The 20,000-nt window shown below is 34.4% G+C and overlaps 1 protein-coding gene across 2 annotated transcripts in view; it reads right to left on the reverse strand.

The window, feature by feature from the left end:
* Positions 1 to 20,000, reverse strand: part of LOC137627789 (sialin-like) — a 91,284-nt gene that overhangs the window by 57,394 nt on the left and 13,890 nt on the right. For both annotated transcript variants that reach the window (XM_068359144.1, XM_068359145.1), the window contains exons 2-5: positions 5,836 to 5,996; positions 5,166 to 5,261; positions 3,425 to 3,511; positions 173 to 328 (exon numbers count right to left, since the gene is read on the reverse strand). In XM_068359144.1, coding sequence (XP_068215245.1) covers positions 173 to 328; positions 3,425 to 3,511; positions 5,166 to 5,261; positions 5,836 to 5,996 — 500 coding nt within the window. The remainder of the gene's footprint in view (positions 1 to 172; positions 329 to 3,424; positions 3,512 to 5,165; positions 5,262 to 5,835; positions 5,997 to 20,000) is intronic.

Consider the following 20,000-nt stretch of genomic DNA (forward strand, 5'->3'; position numbering starts at 1 on the left):
TTCACATGAAAATCAACTAAAATGTCACGGACATGTAATGCAAGTGTCCAGATAATGGAATGGCCCCACAATTGATTAAATCAAATTAATAACATTCAGAGGAAAATGTACACACAATACCTGTCTGTGAATACATTATTACATACACAAACTATCCACTCCATACACTCACCTGTGCAATGCCAATTAGTATTCTAATAAGGATGAGAGCGATGTAATTGAACTTGGCAGCCAATGGAGTGAAGAGAGTTAGAATACCGCCCAACAAAATGGATCCTCCGAATACAATCTTCGTTCCGTATAACTCGGCCAGGCGTCCTCCTGGGATCTACATTGGGGTTGATTGAGTGATCGGTTTATATGTATTGTACGTGCAATAGGTAGCAAAGATAAACGTTGCAGAGAGAACAAAATTTCAACTAAAATTAAACCATGTTATGCTTATGGGATATATTATGAAATAATATCCTGATGCATTCCAATCGTATCTAATAGAGTCTGGTTGAAATGGAAGAGAAGATACACTAACAATGATATATAGGACTTCTAAAGAAAGGAGTATATACTATTTGTATATATGTACATCTTTCTAAGAAAAGATAAATTAATAATGATATATTAGACTTCTAAAATTACCAAAGAAATTCTTCTAATAACCGAGAACGTCCATAGAGCACTTTAGAGACCCCTGTTGTAAAATACACCAAATTCATCATCATCATCTCCTCCTACGCCTATTGACGCAAAGGGCCTCGGTTAGATTTCGGTTAGATTTCGCCAGTCGTCTCTATCTTGAGCTTTTAAATCATTACTTCGCCATTCATCATCCAATTGCAAAAAATTACGGGAACAGAAACAGATGAAAGGAATTGAATTAGGCTAAGTAATTTGGGAAGAGAGCTGAGAAATTAACGTGTTAATGGGAAGAGGTTAGTTATCAGATAAGTTAGGTTACAAGCAATCTAAAGGCAATGCAATGATCCATTGAATTCATTGTGCACTAATCCAGAGAACTTAACCACAGGCTGGCATATACATAAGTTACTCTGCAATAACAACAACAACAATATGTTTTGGCTTTCCTAACAGTATTTGAGCAGGATTTCCACTGACGTCCTTTGAACATACGAATACGAAAAGGAAAATAATTATTTACTTCATATCCCATACGGAAGATCAAAGGATTTCATAGGAAATCGTATAAAGAAATATTTGGGAATGGAGGAATTGGGTTATGTTTGAGGGAGAAGTCAAAAGGGAAAGTCACGTGTAGTATGTGGTAAGGAAAATAGTCGAGGGAAGAGGGAGATGGTAGGGGAAATAAGTTTAGGGGAAAAGGATGCTGGGGGGGGGGGCGGTGAAGTATGGAAAAGTGTAGGTTTGGAAAGGGGAGGGCCAGGTTAAATTAGGACAAAAAAAAAAAAAAAAATTACAACTTTATGAACGGTGTATCTGAACTTGCGAACGAAAAACTAATCTTTAGTGGTGCATTTGCTCATTCGGTATACATTTAGCCTACAGTATATGTAGACACCTGTAAGCAATGTATGAAGGGAGGGGGCTATTAGAATGAATTGGTATACTGTACAGTACACGGGAAGTGAAGGTTACGGAAAGGGCTGTGAACTAAACTCATCCATACCCCTCACATTGGTTCGAATCTGGCATGTGCTTTAGTCAAAAAAACATTTAGACATGCTATCCAACAGTCAACATACAGAAAAATAGGATTACGTGGAACTTTAACGGTGCATATGAAGATGAAAGATATGGACAGGGGAGATAATAGCTACCTATGACACACCATTATAGATAATAAAAAAACGAACAAATATAGCGTCGTGATCAACATGAGAAATAGTTTCTTGATAAGAACATATAAATACCGTTGCTACGAGAAATGGATTTGTATTCGACAATTTAATGTTCACTTCATTTAAAGTTATTATTTTTTTCAAAAGTTGCCTTTCAACCAATAAACACCACCACCACCACTACTACTACTGCTAGTACTACTACTACTACTACTACTAGTAGTAGTAGTAGTAGTAGTAGTAGTAGTAGTAATAATAATAATAATAATGGACTAACCCTATTAACCTTTTATAAACAGATAGATAGATAAAGTAAACATAGATAGATAGATAGATAGATAGACATATTAAGCAAAGGAAACGTGGAAACATTTTAAAGTCGGTTAATTAATACTGATACTCCAGGCTGACAAAATGTCACGATGGAATTATAAAGTGAAGATTCCTCGGACGTGACATGTTGGCTGAGCAACAAGAACGTGAGGTGCAGTCAAGTAGTTATGAGAAGCAACGAGAGAGAGAGAGAGAGAGAGAGAGAGAGAGAGAGAGAGAGAGATTGGTTGCTTCAACAGAAAGGGGGTTTCTTCAATTTCATATATCAAGATGAACTGAAAAAGATCATTCTGTTCCCGTTGACATAAGAAGATTAAGGAGATTGCTACCAGCTAACTCTTTTCATTTCTAAGGATTCTTTGTATCTTATTACTACTAGCACGAGACTCACATGGTCTGTTTCAAGTTTCTAAGCACAGAATTTAGAATTTGATTTCTAGAATTGTGTCCTTAATCCCACGTTTGTTCATAGAATCCGTTACAAGACGTTCAAATCGTTTATAAAGTTTGCTTTGCAAAATGCAAAGCATACTCTTTTAATGGATGTGATTAGCACTTTTTTAACGAGATAAAAGCATACAATTATAAAGTCCAAATAGCTGTAATTCTATATAATTTCCTTTCTAAATAATCAATACTTTCAAAAGTTACAGTGGAATAGAAACAAAAACAATAAGAACCTCTCTTGAAAAGGCTAGATAGTTCTACCTGGTGTATAATGTGACATAAATTGGGAGGAATCTATATGGGCATATTTGCCTTCGATAAGCACAATATCCTTTATTTTCCAAACAAACGTTAACCCGAAAAGGTGAATGTGAAGTCTAATTTGTGATAGGAAAATGTCGGAATTATGCAATGTTGTAGGAAGAGATTCAATATATCACAGCCAGTTATTTCATCAAGACATCATTCATAATTAGAATGGACATGGTATTAGAGTAGACAAGAAAATAAACTATAGATAGAACTTCGGGTCGAAAATATAGTAACTGACAGGCAGCATAAAATCAGCATGAATATTACAAAGGTTCTTTACACACACACACACACACACACACACATATATATATATATATAAAGACTGTGATATCAAAGGTACAAGGAAAAAAATTCTTTAAAAATTAGATAAAAAAAAAACATGAAATTTATATGGCCGCCAAGGTCAGTCTCTTCTAGTATGCTTGCAATAACGTATATCATCACAAAACATGAAAGATATAAAAACATACATAATTATATAATCGCAAACAAACAATGCAGCATTTCATACTCACACTCGTAATGATGTAGCCGTAGAAAAAAGCTCCTAGGACCATTCCCTTTTGAGCCCCTGTTAAGAGGAGCTGTTCCGTCAGGGCAACCTGAAGGAATGATAATTTACGTTTATTTATACATTTGACAAAAGTTTTCATTATACAATGTATGCAAAACTACTTCAGTGGTGGTTTCCTATATTCAATTAATTTCTGAACTCGTTGCTATTGTTATATCCATCTCTAGACAGGATGTAAAAAAAAAAAAAACACTTAAAAGGTTTAAAGGCCACTCATGAATGGCTGAAGTAAGTGACAGTTACAATGCCCTAATAAGCAAGAGAATGCCCTAGAGACTGACTATATATATATATATATATATGATCAGTGCCCAAGCCCCCCCCCCCTCTCCACCCAAGCTAGGACCAAGGAGGGCCAGGCAATGGCTGATGATGAATCATCAGATAGACCTACAAGCTTCCTCAAACCACCCCCTCCTTAGCTCAAAAGGATGGTGAGGTTGCAGCGAACAAAGAAACTGTCTAGTTTTGCGATCACCATGCAAGGACGTTACCAACAGGCCACCACAACACTAAATATGCTTTCACAATTGAATCAAGTAATTTAATGAAGGTTACATGTAAAACTACAGTATTTCGATTACTATTGCTTACACCATAGGAGTGAATATCGAATAAACTTTAGCTTATGTTTAAATAGGTTATTACTGTACGTTGGATACATAGCAGTAATGATAATGTGAATAGACTAGATGTGAAGAAGTTGATTATACAAGACTTCAAGGGGACTGATGTTGACCTATGGACTCGTTCCTACCAAATGAATGGAATTATATAAACCTTGACTTGAGCCATCGCAACTTATATGATGGAGACCATCATCATCATCATTAATGAATAATAATAATAATAATAATAATAATAATAATAATAATAATAATAATAATAATAATACCTTAATATGGCTCAAATCGTTACTGCTTTAAAATCTAAGATAAAATATAATTCACAACACCTATTACATTACTATTATTATTATCATTATTACTTGCAAAGCTACAACCCAAGTTGGAAAAGCAGGATACTATAAGCCCAGGGGCTCCAACAGGGAAAATAGCCCAGTGAGGAAAGGAAAAAAGGAAAATAAAAATTTTAATTAGTAACAACATTGAAATAAATATATCATATATAAACTATAAAAACTTTAAGGAAACAAGAGGAAGAGAAATACAATAGAATAGTGTGCTCGAGTGTACATCTATTTCTAACTTTTAGTCTCGGTGAGCTCATTATATAAGGCTAATTAGTTTCTCAGAATAGCGTCTTGCTTTAGTTCACAAGAACTACTGAATTAGAAGAGAAATTCGAGCAATCCTAATTAAAAGGAAGTTAATGAAGAAAATTTTGTAATCAAGGCATTGTGGATAATTTTGCAATTAAGTTAATAAGGCTAATTTTGTAATTAATTAGTCTCTGATTGGTTGGAAGTCTGCTACCTCACTATATGAATTGACACGAGAAATAAAAATATACTAATGAATTTGAAATACATCAAATGGATTATAATCTACTTGACATTTACATAATATTTTTCTTCAGACAATTTTGGACTTAATAAAAAGAATATATGGTTCCGGACACAAAAACAACACAATACATATATAAATAAAACATAAGTAAAAGGCAAGTGATTTAGGTCAGAACTAAATAATGAAGCACTTCATTCAATCTTTATTTCTTACCTCCTCGAAAATTGGATCATCGACGGCTGTTATGTTGGTATCTAATTCATAGCCATCAGAGGAACTGTTTACAAAAGACGACTCAAGTGTTTCAAACTGAAAAAGATAAAGAAAATTGAAAATTACGATTTACTGAAAACATATGATCTCGTGGAAACTTAATCATCTGAAAACTTGGGATTCAGTGATGACATTAAAAAGGTGATGCTTCTGTATTTATGTGCTATACCGCTAATTAAATCATTGGCTTGAGAAGTTAATACGTGGTAGATGATTATACCCCCCCCCCAAAAAAAAAAAAAAAATTAAAAACGGTGGTGTGGGATCTAAATCATGCAGAAACAGTAAAACATATGAGGTTATTAACTCTATTTAAATTCAAGGAATCTGATTCTAATATAAGGAGTTTCATACTAAATAAAAAAAAATCTGATTAATTAAGTGAATATGAAATATACAAAAAACATCAACAGAAAATACGAGATAATAATAAACCCAACATACACACACATTAAAATATATCACCAGTGAATTATTATAATCATACCAAACAGAAAATCACAAAGACATAATATTTAACGACAATACGAGTAAAGATACTCATCACTCATACATCGCATGAACACACACACGCACACACTTATAAGTGAAGAGTAATGAGAAATCTTACCTGATGACAATAGGCCTGTTTGACTTCGGTTGCATCGTTGAATGCTGAAGTTGCATGAGTCCGGACCATGGCTACAATGGCCACAGAAAGGTTCACACGCAACATGTACAGGACCATGACACCTGTAGCTACCAGGATCCCTACAGACACCCTGGCTGGTACTGTAGAGTTTAGGAAAGAGAGGAAAATGTATTATTTATCTTTTGTCTACAGATCGAGAATCTGGCCATTCAAAAAAAAAAAAAAAAAAACCAACCAACTTACTAATTTTTATATTATTTTCGTTCTAAGTTTTCGAGATGATCTTTCAAGAAAAAGTTTCTTTTTAATTTTTTTGTACTAATTTCTCTCTCTCTCTCTCTCTCTCTCTCTCTCTCTCTCTCTCTCTCTCTGGAACAAAAGAAGAAATTCTAAGGAACTCGTCTTAATTATCTATTGATACACATGTTAATGTATCCTATTATGAAGGAATATTAACTAAAATTGGTCTCTCTCTCTCTCTAAGCTCAATTTGCTATCAACCACAAAGGCAGTAACCATAGCTAACAGTAGTTTATCAAACAAAAAAATACACTAATTCCTTTTGAATTTCATCACACTTTCATCTAAATATTAATCTCTCTCTCTCTCTCTCTCTCTCTCTCTCTCTATATATATATATATATGTATATATATATATATATATACATATATATACATACAGTATATATATATATATATATATATAATATATACATATACATATATATATATATATACATATATATGCGTCTGTGTACGTGTATGTGATATTTTACGCGCGTTAATTAATCCAGACGCACACTACAATATCCAATGACTTCAAGTTATCTCGTTAATCTCAGTTCAAAGATCCCATTAGCATGAGCAACTAGGTTCAATATTCGACTAAGTTCATTATAGATTCGAGACACCCAGTAGCATTTGAGACCCAAAAATGATGCGTATTTCAGACAATGGATTCTCATTATCATCTGCCTTTCCTTGAGAGAGAGAGAGAGAGAGAGAGAGAGAGAGAGAGAGAGAGATACAAATTTTTCTTAGTTACGCTTCAACAACTTGGCATACCGACATATCTGTGTAACACACTAGGTGTTTACAGATATAGTGATTAGAAGAGGATGATTTCATGTAAAGAATCACGATAATAAGGAAAAAGGTGTCAAAAATAAAAAAGGAGGAGAAAGAAACACTAGTAAAAAGAGCATTATCAGGGATATTGTTATTCCTTTAAATACATATATAATACACACACATTATATATATATATATATATATATGTGTGTGTGTGTGTGTGTGTGTGAATTGAAATCCGTTTGTAGTATGTTTATCAAATTCTCTCTCTCTCTCTCTCTCTCTCTCTCTCTCTCTCTCTCTCTCTCTCTCTCTCTCTCTCTCTCTCTCTCTCTCTCTCTCTCTCTCTCTAGATCTTTATTGACTCTGTATATGAAACCTGGAAATAATAGGTAAATGTTTCAACACTCCTTCAAAATTTCTATCACATCTTCCTTATGTTTATGGTAATGGTATCTTTATAAAGTCCAGTCCTGTTATCATACATCGGTCGTAACATTTAGCAAAAAAGATATATGCATAATATAATTAACAAGAGACCACATTGTTAAAATATCAAGTGTTAATTAACAAGATTAAATATTGATAATAACAAGATCTTCTTTGGATCATTATTAATTGAATAACAGCAATTTTAAAGGATATCACCTTTAGCTATCTCACAGCAATCTAGATAGCAAGTGGGGATTGCAGCACTGCAGCCCTGCTTGTCTCTTTTCCTAGCATTATCCATAAATTAAGGGGTTGGTTACCTGATGCGCCCTATTCAGCGCCTTCTATCAAAGGCATCCTCTTCCATTAAACCTCTCCTCTCCAGATCATCCTTCACCTTATCTCGCCATCTAATTCTCTGCCTCCCTCCCGATCTTTCCAACTTCTGTTTTTGACGTTGTTAATAGTTTATACAGTATATGACATATCTATTTTGACGTTGTTACTGTTTTTAAAATGATTTATTGTTAGTTTGTTCCCATCATTTATTTATTTCTTTATTTCCTTTCCTCACTGGGCTATTTTTCCCTATTGGAGCCCTTGGGATTATAGCATCTTGCTTTTCCAACTAGGGTTTGTAGCTTGGATAATAATAATAATAATAATAATAATAATAATAATAATAATAATAATAATAATAATAATAATAATAATATGTGTCTCCCAAACCCTCCTCACTCCCTCGCCACAATCCACCATCAACACCATCTCAGTCGTGACACTAATCATCCTGTAATCTTTACTGCGTCTGACATTCTTCTTATCTCATCATTTTCAAATCTCTCAAGCTATATTCCCATAATCCACCTTAGCATTCTCATCTCTGTCCTCTCAAGCTTTACTTCCTCTTTTCTTCTTGCTTGTTTTGTTATGGTACAAATGCTCTAAGTATGATTAAGAGTAGCTATAAATATTGGATCATCCCCACTTAGACCATTTTATTAAAAAAAATCTATTACTATATGTGGCTCATTATATATTTTAGTTGTTCTCAATTGCAAATTCGCTTTCGAGACATCCGATATGTCTCTTCAATTGGACGAAAATAGGCGTATTAAAACAATATTAAGATCTAGAAAAACATGTCTATCAAGAGGAAATGTTATAATTCTATCATTCTGACAAGTTTTAAATATCATTTTCGGCTTGATCTTCAGCAGGCGATTCTCATATTAAATCATTTAGCAAAATCAAAAACTTTAAGGTCTATCAAATTCACTATCCCTGATCTGGATATTAATCTCAAGCACCGTTGTTTAATTATCTCTTCCACTGTTTTGGGTTAGAGTTCTCTGGCTTGAGGGTACACTCGGGCACACTATTCTATCCTATTTCCCTTCCTCTTGTTTTGTGAAAGATTTTATAGTTTATATGAGATATTTATTCTAATGTTGTTACTGATCTTAAAATATTTAATTTTTCATAGTTTCCTATCCTCACTGGGCTATTTTCCCTGTTGGAGTCCCTGGGCTTATAGCATCCTGCTTTTATAACTAGGGTTGTAGCCTTGTAGGCTTGTAGCTTAGTATTTAATAATAATAATAATAATAATAATAATAATAATAATAATAATAATAATAATAATAATCAGCATCATCATCGTGTAACTCACGTAGCCCAAAACTGCTACTTGAAGCGCATTTTGCCGGTATATACGACAAACTAAACAAATATTCCTCTGATACCGTTAACGGATGGTCGATATCATTGCCAAGATTCATCAACAACAATATAGAAGGCCAGGTTTAATATAAATCAAGGAAGAATCGAACCAGGCAACCTACCATGAGAATACTACATTAAAACTGCTGGATGAGACAATACTATCACTCTAAGTCGTTAGAAAAATTAATACATTAGTCCATATATCTATAGCTCTACCTTATTCCGAGAATATGATGTTGCAAATGCATACTATTGGAGACATGGAATTGCAGATATGGCCGTCATAATCCTTATGGTTTTAGAATGCTGAGTAGCTTTGATTATTAGTAATGTCACTTGGTAACTTGCAACTACATGAACAGAAACACGTAACATTATTGTGTAGGGATTACGTTTAGTTTAGATAACCCTACCTAATAGTAATGCTTTTACGTTTTCTAAAAATATCAATTTAGTCCGTTTTCTATATCTTTCTTATATGGGTAACAATGCTGCATGCTCAAGGCCTCCAAAAGGAAAAATAGCCAGGCGAGGAAAGAAAATAAGGAAATAGCAAATAATATATATATAAGAAATTAGTAAAATGTTTTAAAATCTGCAACGACGTCAAGATAGATCGGTTATATATAAACTATAAAACGAGATTATGTCATACTGCTCAACAGAAGTTAGTTTACAAAAAGCTTGAACTTTTGAAGTTCAATCGATTTAACAGCCAGACTCGGAAAGTCACTCCAAAATCTCGTCATAGCTGGAACGAAACTTAAATACTGCGATTGTTCTTTGCTGTAAAGCGAAATGATACTTAAGCTTCGTTGTCTATTGGTGATTTTCCTTTATAAAAATAAGCATAATCAGAACATTCTAACCTTCAACATCTATATGTAAGGACAATCATGAATGCTATAAAAATCCTATAATCATTGATCGTATTGTCAGCATAGCTGTATAATAAATATTTGAGGGTAGTAAACCCGAATCTAGCTAATTGATAAGAGAAAATATTTTCGTATAGAAAAAAAATATTAAAAGAATATTCTACGAGAAAGCATACTATGATGCAAGTTCAATTATAACTTCTGTTACGTAAATGTACGGGTAGGCTAAAACTTTAGTTCAGACGCATTTTATTTGGGCAATAGGCCTTTTCATGATTTTTTTTTAATGTGTTAGTAACTGGATAACCTTAAATTCAAAGATATATTGAATGTAAATTAGAGCATCTAGCATAGTTTAAGAAAATGACCTAAAGGTTGTACTTACTTTTATCATTGCTATCAAAATTAAAAGAATCTTCAGTTCAGCTTTTAACATATTTAAACTAAAGTTCTTCTCTTGATCTCTAATATTTTTTTCTTTATATTTGAGTTTCGATGTTTGTAATAACGGCAAAATGTGCCTTCTTCTACTAATGAATATCGTGCAGTTTTAATTCCCATTTTCACTTCACCAAATTCTCTAATGACTTCGGGGCAAATAACCAAATCTTAAAGCCTTCATCACCCAAGGAGGTTCAATCTCGTAATCACCTCCAATTTACGAGACGGAATCTTTTATACGCCCAAAAGGAAATCGGTTATTGATCTGAAGAAGTGAGCAGGTGCATCGTCTTACTCTCAATTGCTTCTATTCAACTATTCTAATTTCATCCAGATGTGTATGTCAATATAAAAGTTCACCTTTCTTCAATTTTCACTATTCGGTCAAATCCTTATGGCGCGCCCCATAAAAGACTGGAAATGAGATCCAATTTATACGGTAGGAATCATCGACAAATGTTAAACTTCTTCATTGTAATTCCATAGTTTTGGATATTATTATTAGTTAAGCTACAACCCTAGTAGGAAAAGCAGGATGTTACAAGCCAAAGGGGTTTTATAATGAAAAATAGCCCACTAAGGAAAGTTAATAAATAAAACATATGAATAAAGAAGAGAAAATATCTTAAGATTAGTAACAACATTAAAATAAATAAGCCATATATAAACTGTGAAGAAAAACTCACATCAGCCTGTCAAACATAAAAACATTCGCTGCAAGTTTGAACTTAAAGCTCCACCAATTCAACTGCCTGAATAGGAAGATCATTCTACAATTGAACTACGCAGGCATAACATATATTTTCATATTCATTTAGGCCTCTGAAGTTATGTTGCCAGAATCCATTTCAAAATAATTTTGACGGCTTCTTGGGGTTTTATTGAAACTCACTACCGCTCACGAAAATAAAGTAAAAAAACTATCACTCATTATCACTAACCAAGCTACAACCCTAGTTGGAAAAGCAGGACGGAGGGTAAAATAGCACAGTGGGGAAAGGAAAAAAACAAAATAAATAAACTACACGAGAAGAAATGAACTAATATAAAATATTTCAAGATCAGTAACAACGTTAAAACAGATCTACTATTTATAAACTATGAAGAGAGACTTATGTCAGCCTGTTCAAACATACAAACATTCACTAAAAGTTAGAACTTCTGAGGTTCCATCGATTAAAATGCCTGACATGTTACCTCTCACGTATAATTCCGAGGGTCTGTTGAAAGCTTTATTAAAATCTGGATTTTTACATTCTTCTAAAAATGTTCAACGTGAATACCGATGATTGGTCATACCACTGTCCTAATTTAAATCATAATGTCATTAATTTCAAGCATGATTTAGATCTAACGAATTGATTAAAAAGAGAATATCATTTGCGTACTTTGTAAAACCTATTTTCACTAAATTATAAGATTTAATTCCCTATTATTCTGAGGCATGTTTAGAAAGTTGCAGGCTATTTTGTCTTTCTACAAACGTGCCATGTAGGCCTACTATAAAATAATAATGCTTATCATTATAACAACAATAATTGATTGACCAATGTTCTGTAATCATAAGAGCGCAGATCATGAGACGAAAATACAACAACAACAACAACAACAACTACTACTACTACTACTACTACTACTAATACTACTACTACTACTACTACTAAAAATAATAATAATATAAAACATAAGAAAGTCACAGATTGTCACTTCTATAATAGGGTTTTTTATGATTGCGTAATTTCATCGTTATCAATACTTTGCCCAAATCTGAGTGTAAATCGTTATTATGGATAATCATTTGTTCTTACACTTCCCGTACTTTATTCGAAATACTATTTGTTACAAACAATTTGATTTTATCCAAGACGTGTCTCTCAATCAGAATTTTTATTTTGCTAGAGATTCATTGATATAAAAAATAAAATAACTGAAAAGTCTTTATAAGATGAATTTAGCTCAGACCTTCTTTGTGTACTTCTGATGGTAACCCCTGAGGTTGAAAAGACCCTTTACCACACTACATAACTTCCATAACAACTATCAGTCCTTAATGGAAGAAAAACTGGAAGCCATTTTACTTCCATGAAAATGTATTTTACAGTAGGTGTAGGCATGAAATACCTTCCAGTCAATGTAAACTTATATTTCAGGTTTGTTGATGGAAATCCATTTTGATCCATTTTCTGTGAAATCCAAAACTATATTAGAAGGAAATACTTCAAACGAACTGTTTGAGTTTCAATCCACTTGGCAGAGGAAGGCTAGAAGGGTATAGTGATGGGTTGACTAGGGTAGAATAAAACCAGCTCCATGGGAAAGAGAAAAACCGAGATCAGACGAAAAACGAGTGTGGTAGATCCACTAGTCCTTTTTTTTTTTTTTTTAGCTCAGAATTATTTTACTCTACATAATCATGAAGATAGTGTGTCATGAATGATGTATATATTTAGAACTACGTGTTGAATAAGATTTCCCGAGCAAAATTATAATTCAAGTTCCATGTTAAGAAAACAAGTAAGGATTATATTACTTTATGCATCTTGTCATGTAACATGACTTGTTTTGATATCTGCTATTTGTTCAGGAGTATTTGATGGCAATTTGTAAATATTTCTTACAACGCCATTTGGGGAAAGTGTACAGTAACGTAGTTTCTGCATGCGCATGCCTGGGTTAAACTTACTTACTTGAATAGCTTTACTATCATTACTATCTCCTCTATATAATAGAGAGCAAGTGTATGACTCTCTCTCTCTCTCTCTCTCTCTCTCTCTCTCTCTCTCTCTCTCTCTCTCTATATATATATATATATATATATATATATATATATATTTATCTATATATGTATATATATATATACCGTATATACTGTATAGGTTTTCCTGCCACGCTCAGGGAGAGAGGGAGCAGTCATATCTTGTTGAGAGAGGGGTACCTCATTCTCCCATAAATCACTGAACTAGCGGGTTGTAGTTAAGAACGGGAGAGGGGGAGGGAAGGGTTAAATCTGTTTGTTTGTGTGTGTGTGAGCGTCTAAACCTTTAGACGTCATTTTTGACGGCTCGGGTACACTAGTTATTATCATCATTGTAGTTGTTTTGTGCCATTACGCAACAAAACATTGACAGACTGATATACGGACCTAGAACAAGGCAGACAAACTGGTCTCATTGGAGCATTGTACAAAGTTATAATTACTTGCGCAAACTTACTCTACATTATCATAATCTAGAAGGCCCAACATATTTTCAGCTTTCACACTTAACTTTCATTTAAGCTTACAGTTGCTACAAGCTGCACAAATTCCTTCACATTAAGAGACTGAATCATTAATTTACCGAATCTCTTTCACATTGTTTTGCTCATATTCATAGTGTTTGCTGACAGGCGATCACCAAAGCAATCTCACCTTCACGTATTTCAATGAAACAACATCTGTTAATTAACTTTTCTGTCCAGCTCCTCGAGCATTATCCTCCAACAGGAGGGCCTATGAAACTAGAAATGTAACTTAATAACCTCATTAGCTCATGTTGTAATATAATAATATGCATTGAAAATCTCAAATGTTTTTTTTTATTCACTGTGATTTCGAAAAGAAAGTTTACCACCCCCAAGGGAATGTACACAACGTCTATAGATATAATCTATAGACTTTGGTACAAGTAACCCTATCTATTATCTGTAATGTTTCCCCCTTTAGGCCTAGCGGTGATAGCATTATTTACGTTTCTCGTGTGAACATAGACTTGCACCTATCCCCTCATGCAAACAAACAAACAAACAAACAAACAAACACACACACACATACATATATATATATATATATATATATATATATATATATATATATATATATATATATATATATGCAAACATATACTGTATGTGCATATATGTGTGTGCGTGTGTTTGTGTATACAACAAAACGGAAAATGTCTTTATTCATGTCTGAGGTTTGGCCAGTTTTCATCAACAGGCTGGCCAGTGCGGATTGGTGATAGTGGAAGACTTTTGCCACATCGCTCACAGCAAACCAACATAGTATGGGTATCCGTAACTAGTACAGTTTTGCTGATCATGGCGATATACAATGGTTGAATAATTGGAATATTGCTGTTAAAATAAAAAAAATATTCTTATAATAATGATGCTTGACCAACAAAGTTTTGTTATGAGAAAGCACGGAAGCTTGTGTTTCCTCATTTTCACCACTTCTATGCACCTCCCTCTTCTGTGAAGTGGTTTAAACATTTCCGACAATGCCATGTACTTCTTTCGCCGTCGAGTGTTACTGCTCATGGTGAGCGCGTTCCTTTACCTCTCTTCACCGTGATACAGGTTTTCCTGACTGTTTCCTGAGACTTCAGTCCATTGCATTTTTTCTCAATAGTAGTAGAAATAATGGCATTCCAACTCAACCGGCTTAAAGGCTACTTACCTCTTGGTAAGGATAGAAGAGACTCTTTAGCTATGGTAAGCAGCTCTTCTAGGAGGACTCCAAAATCAAATAATTGTTCTCTTGTCTTGGGTAGTGTCAAGTCCTCTGTACCATGGTCTTCCACTGTCTTGTACTAAAGGTCTCTTGCTTGAGGGTACACTCAGGTACACTCGATATAATTTCTCTTCCTCTTGTTTTGTTAAAGTTTAGATAGTTTATATAGGAAATATTTATCTTAATGTTACTGTTCTTAAAATATTTTATTTTTCCTTGTTTCCTTTCCTCAGTGGGCTATTTTCCCTCTTGGGGACCCTGAGCCTGTGGTATCCAGCTTTTCCAACTAGGGTTGTAGATTAGCAAGTAACAACAACAACAACAACAATAATAATAATAATAATAATAATAATAGGTCTCGTTAGGTTGTGGTGGCCTATTGGAAACGTCCCGGGCTTGCATTCTGCCTGACTCGAGTTCGAGACCAGCTCAATCTCGATAGTTTATCATAGTGCCTACAACCTCACCATCCTTGTGAGTAAAGGACGGGGTGGGTAGCCTATACAGTAGATCTACCTACAGAGTCATCAACTGTCATACTGGCCCTCCCTGGTCCTTGCATGGGTGGAGAGGAGGATTGGTTGCTGATCATATGTATAGTATACATGGTCAGTATCTAGGCCATTGTCCTGCTAGGGCATTATTGCTGTCCCTTGTCTTTGCCATTCATGATAGGTCTTTAAACCTTTGAACTATCACCATTATTCGACTCTTAAGGTCTTTCCCCAGTTCCAATTCCTTTTTGGTTTCTGTTGGTTTTACCATTTGACATCAAAGCTATGATTTTTGGGCATTGAACTTCAGCATACCTTTCATCGAAATTCTAATAACTCGCGTAAAATGGAATTGATGACTTATCTTACTTCACATTCTATGGGCAGTCTCATCCAAGCCCATTGTGGGTATTGGGTAAGAGGGATTGGATCTCAGATAATTGAAGCTATAAGTGTTACAATGCCCTATAGTAAGTAGCGAACTTTATCATAAATGTCTTATCAAAAGTCTCGTCTTTTTATGGCTCCTAACAGCTTAAGTCATAAAATACTGGCAACACAGCAGACACTCGCTGAAGTAATTACTTTGCTTAAAAGTGTTACACGTGGTAAAGAACCGACGCCGAGACCTTATGGAAATATATATTAAAAAAAAAAAAAACATGAAAATATTTTGTGATGATATTTCCTACAAATACTTCAAGGTGAGACTGCTCCTTCTTGCGAAATTTTCTCAAGGTAAATTCTTTTTATTCATGTCAGCCATATCAGATCAGGGATGATGCTAGCTAGCATGATTCATACAATTCATTGCATAAACTTAAATTACACCTGGCTGAGAAAAAGGTGGATAAGTTCAGTAGAGTTCAATTACCATCTCCGTAAGGTCGATTGGGTAATAAAACTTTTATGGTGTTACCGTTATGTAATACCAATAAATTATTACTGCTGATAAAACATTAGCGTATTTCCTTATCTATCTTTATAAGTACTTTGATCCCCTGGCTTCGAATATTATAGGGACATTACTTTCGGCCGTCACTAAACCGTAATCAAAGTTATGTCACAAACTTTACAAACTTTCCAATTGGAATGTAGATACTGCTAAACATCATCTCCCTGAATGAACCAACTCTAGAGGTACCAAGTTCCAGCAACAGGAATTCCTGGTACGCCTTGCTCTGAAGAAGTGCACGCTGCCACACCCTTACTGGGCGGCGAGTTCCTGTGTTAAGACCCACTTACCACCTCTGCCATTTTTTCATACACTATCTGTTTGGTCACTCGTCGTGAAGTAAGGATGTGACACGATGCACTTCTTTGGAGTGAGGTGTGCCAGTAATTCCTGTGTTTAACAGTACACCCAGCAACAAAACCAGTGTCGCCTCGCCACACCTGACTTGGATTGATCATGCCCTTCTTGCCCTGAAAGGTGGCCGACGTTTAAACCACTAAGACATCGTTTGATGGTTCGAATGTGAGGGGTAGAGAAATTACCAATAGCACTCAAAGAAATGCGATGATTAATGATACTTCACTGAAAACCCCCAGGCATATTCCCTTTTATTGAATCGTAACAGCAGTAAGGAACCAGTGTCTTATTTTACTCCATGAACGCTCATAGCGATCAGTGGTTCTTAACCTTTTTTTTTCAATGCATGCTCTCTTTTCAAATCTGCATAAAATTCTTGAACCCCTGAAGTGTTGAAATACAAGAGAAAAAACGCGTAAATGCTATGATATAAAGTGGATCCGATGTGTATTAAATGAAAAATTGCTTCTAGGACAAATGCTGTATTATTGTTTTCACAGGAAAAAAATAAACCTGTGAATAAAATGTAATAATTTTGTTCTAATTATTCATATTAATATGGTTAGAAATCGACCACACACCTCTTAAGGGAACAGGCACTTATGTTTAAGAAACATCGAGCGAAGTCAATCATAACTTTGTTGATACCATTGTCATGAATTGTGGCTATCAAGTATTGCTGTCCGTCCATCTGCTATTTAGATTTTGTTTTCGATTCAGCTTGTAAAGATTGAAGCTATTTTTAAGTCATAAATGACTCATCACATTCCGACAATTAACAGTCCAATTATTGAAAATGATATCCCTAATTACGAAAACTTTGTTACTTTGTTACCAGAAAAAATAAGTCAATAATTTTGATCTTACACTTTTCTTGCATCTTGGTTTGGTTTTGAAAGGCCGGCGACTATAAAATTTGTTGGTTACCGATTCTTTGGACAATTAGTATGAATATCTAAAACTAGCGCATGCAAGGCACATCTTTAGCCTGGACTATACATGTATACGTTACCCAAAACAAATGTTACACGCCAAGTTTTGTAACCGATGTTTTTATTAGTCATCATGGCTACAAATTAGCTATTTTAATATTTAATTATTCTAGACTGAGAAAACACTATAGGATACCCTAATCTAGTATAGGATTTGCATATATGTCAAAACTTAGTTGAGTCACCAGCAATAGTTTTTTAAACATCGCCATCATTTCAATTGGCTGCATTTTATGCCATATTGCATGTAAAAATGATAAATGAATAACAATTTGATTTATTTCATGGAATCATTGATATTAATGGTTATCAATAAGGGTATTACTATCATGATCATCATCATCACATCATCTTCATCACTTCACAAATGTTGATAAGCAAACCTCGTAAAGCCATACATTAAGGTCACTCAATTACTACCTCTCCACCATGATCTTTAACCACCACCTGATTATATCCCAACCCCATCCCCACATGTTCGAGGTTTAAAGGTCTCATAGTTATGATATGATAAGATCCTTCTGGTGGAGGTTGAAAAACAAAATACTAAGACGACAATATTTCATACATTTGTTCACGGGTTCACAATAATTTCATAACTACAAATAACGAAGTAAATATGCTAAAGACTGATTGAAGACATAACGAGAGTAATGGATTTCTTGAAGAGCTTACCTGGGGAACACCTATAAGGTGTTGGACATCAGGTCTTGAAACATCAAATAAAATCATAACAATACGAAGAGTCAATGCTAAAGAAATATTTCCCTTTGCCTTGGGGAGGGCGAAGGCAGCTAGACTCCGACCTATGAGCATTGAGCAATCGTCACCAGGGAAGGGGGTTCGTTTGGAAGTGAGCGACTTGCCCAGTTAATTTGATTGATTGATCGATTGATTAGGAGTTTTCCGGTGCCCTGACCTCTAAGGTTATTGACACCAAATCAGATAATATGAGTAAACAATGTGTTAATAGTATAATATTTATACCCTACATCCTATATACTAGGGGTGGCCAACCTATGGCGCATGCGCCAACAGTGGCGCATTGCACGATTACAAATGGCGCACTATACCCCAGAGATAATAAAAGAAAAAAATATGCCTGCTTATAAAAAAAATACTAATAATACTGATTTCTAGATAAAATAAAAAAAAAGAATTCAATGGGATCGTCTGCTATGTCCTGCATTTTTATTCCTAATTATTCAAAATACACCTTTGCTATACTGTATATGTTTTAGAGCTTAGAGATATATCATACCTAAATCATATACAAGTTTCAAGTCATTTGATCAAAAAAATTTTTATCTATTAGCAAAAATCATGATTTTCAAAACAAATTTAGGTACAATTTTCTCCACTAATGTGACACCAAATGTCTTGAAAATCATACCATCAAAACTTCATTATAACCCGAATAATTCTATCTACCAGATTTTCGATTTTCCTTTTTCTTTTTTTTTTATGAAATTTTCCTTAATTTTCTTCGTCTAGACGCAAAATAATCATGAAAAAAGAGAAAGGGAAAAACCGCCAAATATGTCGAAATCGCTATACTTAAGGATTGAAAGGGGGGTTAAATGTTGTGTGGTGCATCGGAATTAGAAGTGAAAAAAATTGGTGCTTGGGAAACAAAAGGTTGCCATTTCATATATTTTATTTTGACCAATCACTTCTGAAACAATATCAATTATGGTGACTGATGATACAATTTAAATCTCCAACCTTAAACTAATATAATTGAAATAGCAAATAATACTATATTCTCTAAGAGGGCTGGAGCCAAGAAGCCCGTGCCAAAAGCTGACCCCAACCACATCGACCTACGTGGCTCATGATCGAAATCAAAGGAAAACACCGAAATCAACACCTGAACCTTTAAACCTCATTACCTTAAGAAGTTTGAACAAAAGCCATTTATTGATTATTGGTTACCCCAATAGGTGCTATTTGAAACAGTGTGTATGAATGTGTGTGCGTGTGTGGAGAGAGAGAGAGAGAGAGAGAGAGAGAGAGAGAGAGAGAGAGAGAGAGAGAGAGAGAGAGAGAGAGAATGTATTTATATGATGAATATCTTCTAGAGTTCTAACATTGAGATGCATTCATTTCTCGTCTTTGAAGTGGTTACATTACTGCTGAAGTTTTGGAATCAACAGCTTTCTCATAGTCTATAAATGCCATATATGGAGGATAGCCATACTCTTTTGATGTTTCTATTAACTGGTTAATTACATGGATATTGTCAGTTGTTGAACACACGCTTCTAAAGCCTGCCTGCTCTCTTGGTTAAGGCTCAGTCTTTCT

This window comes from Palaemon carinicauda, chromosome 35, assembly GCF_036898095.1.
Source record: "Palaemon carinicauda isolate YSFRI2023 chromosome 35, ASM3689809v2, whole genome shotgun sequence".
NCBI lineage: Eukaryota > Metazoa > Arthropoda > Malacostraca > Decapoda > Palaemonidae > Palaemon > Palaemon carinicauda.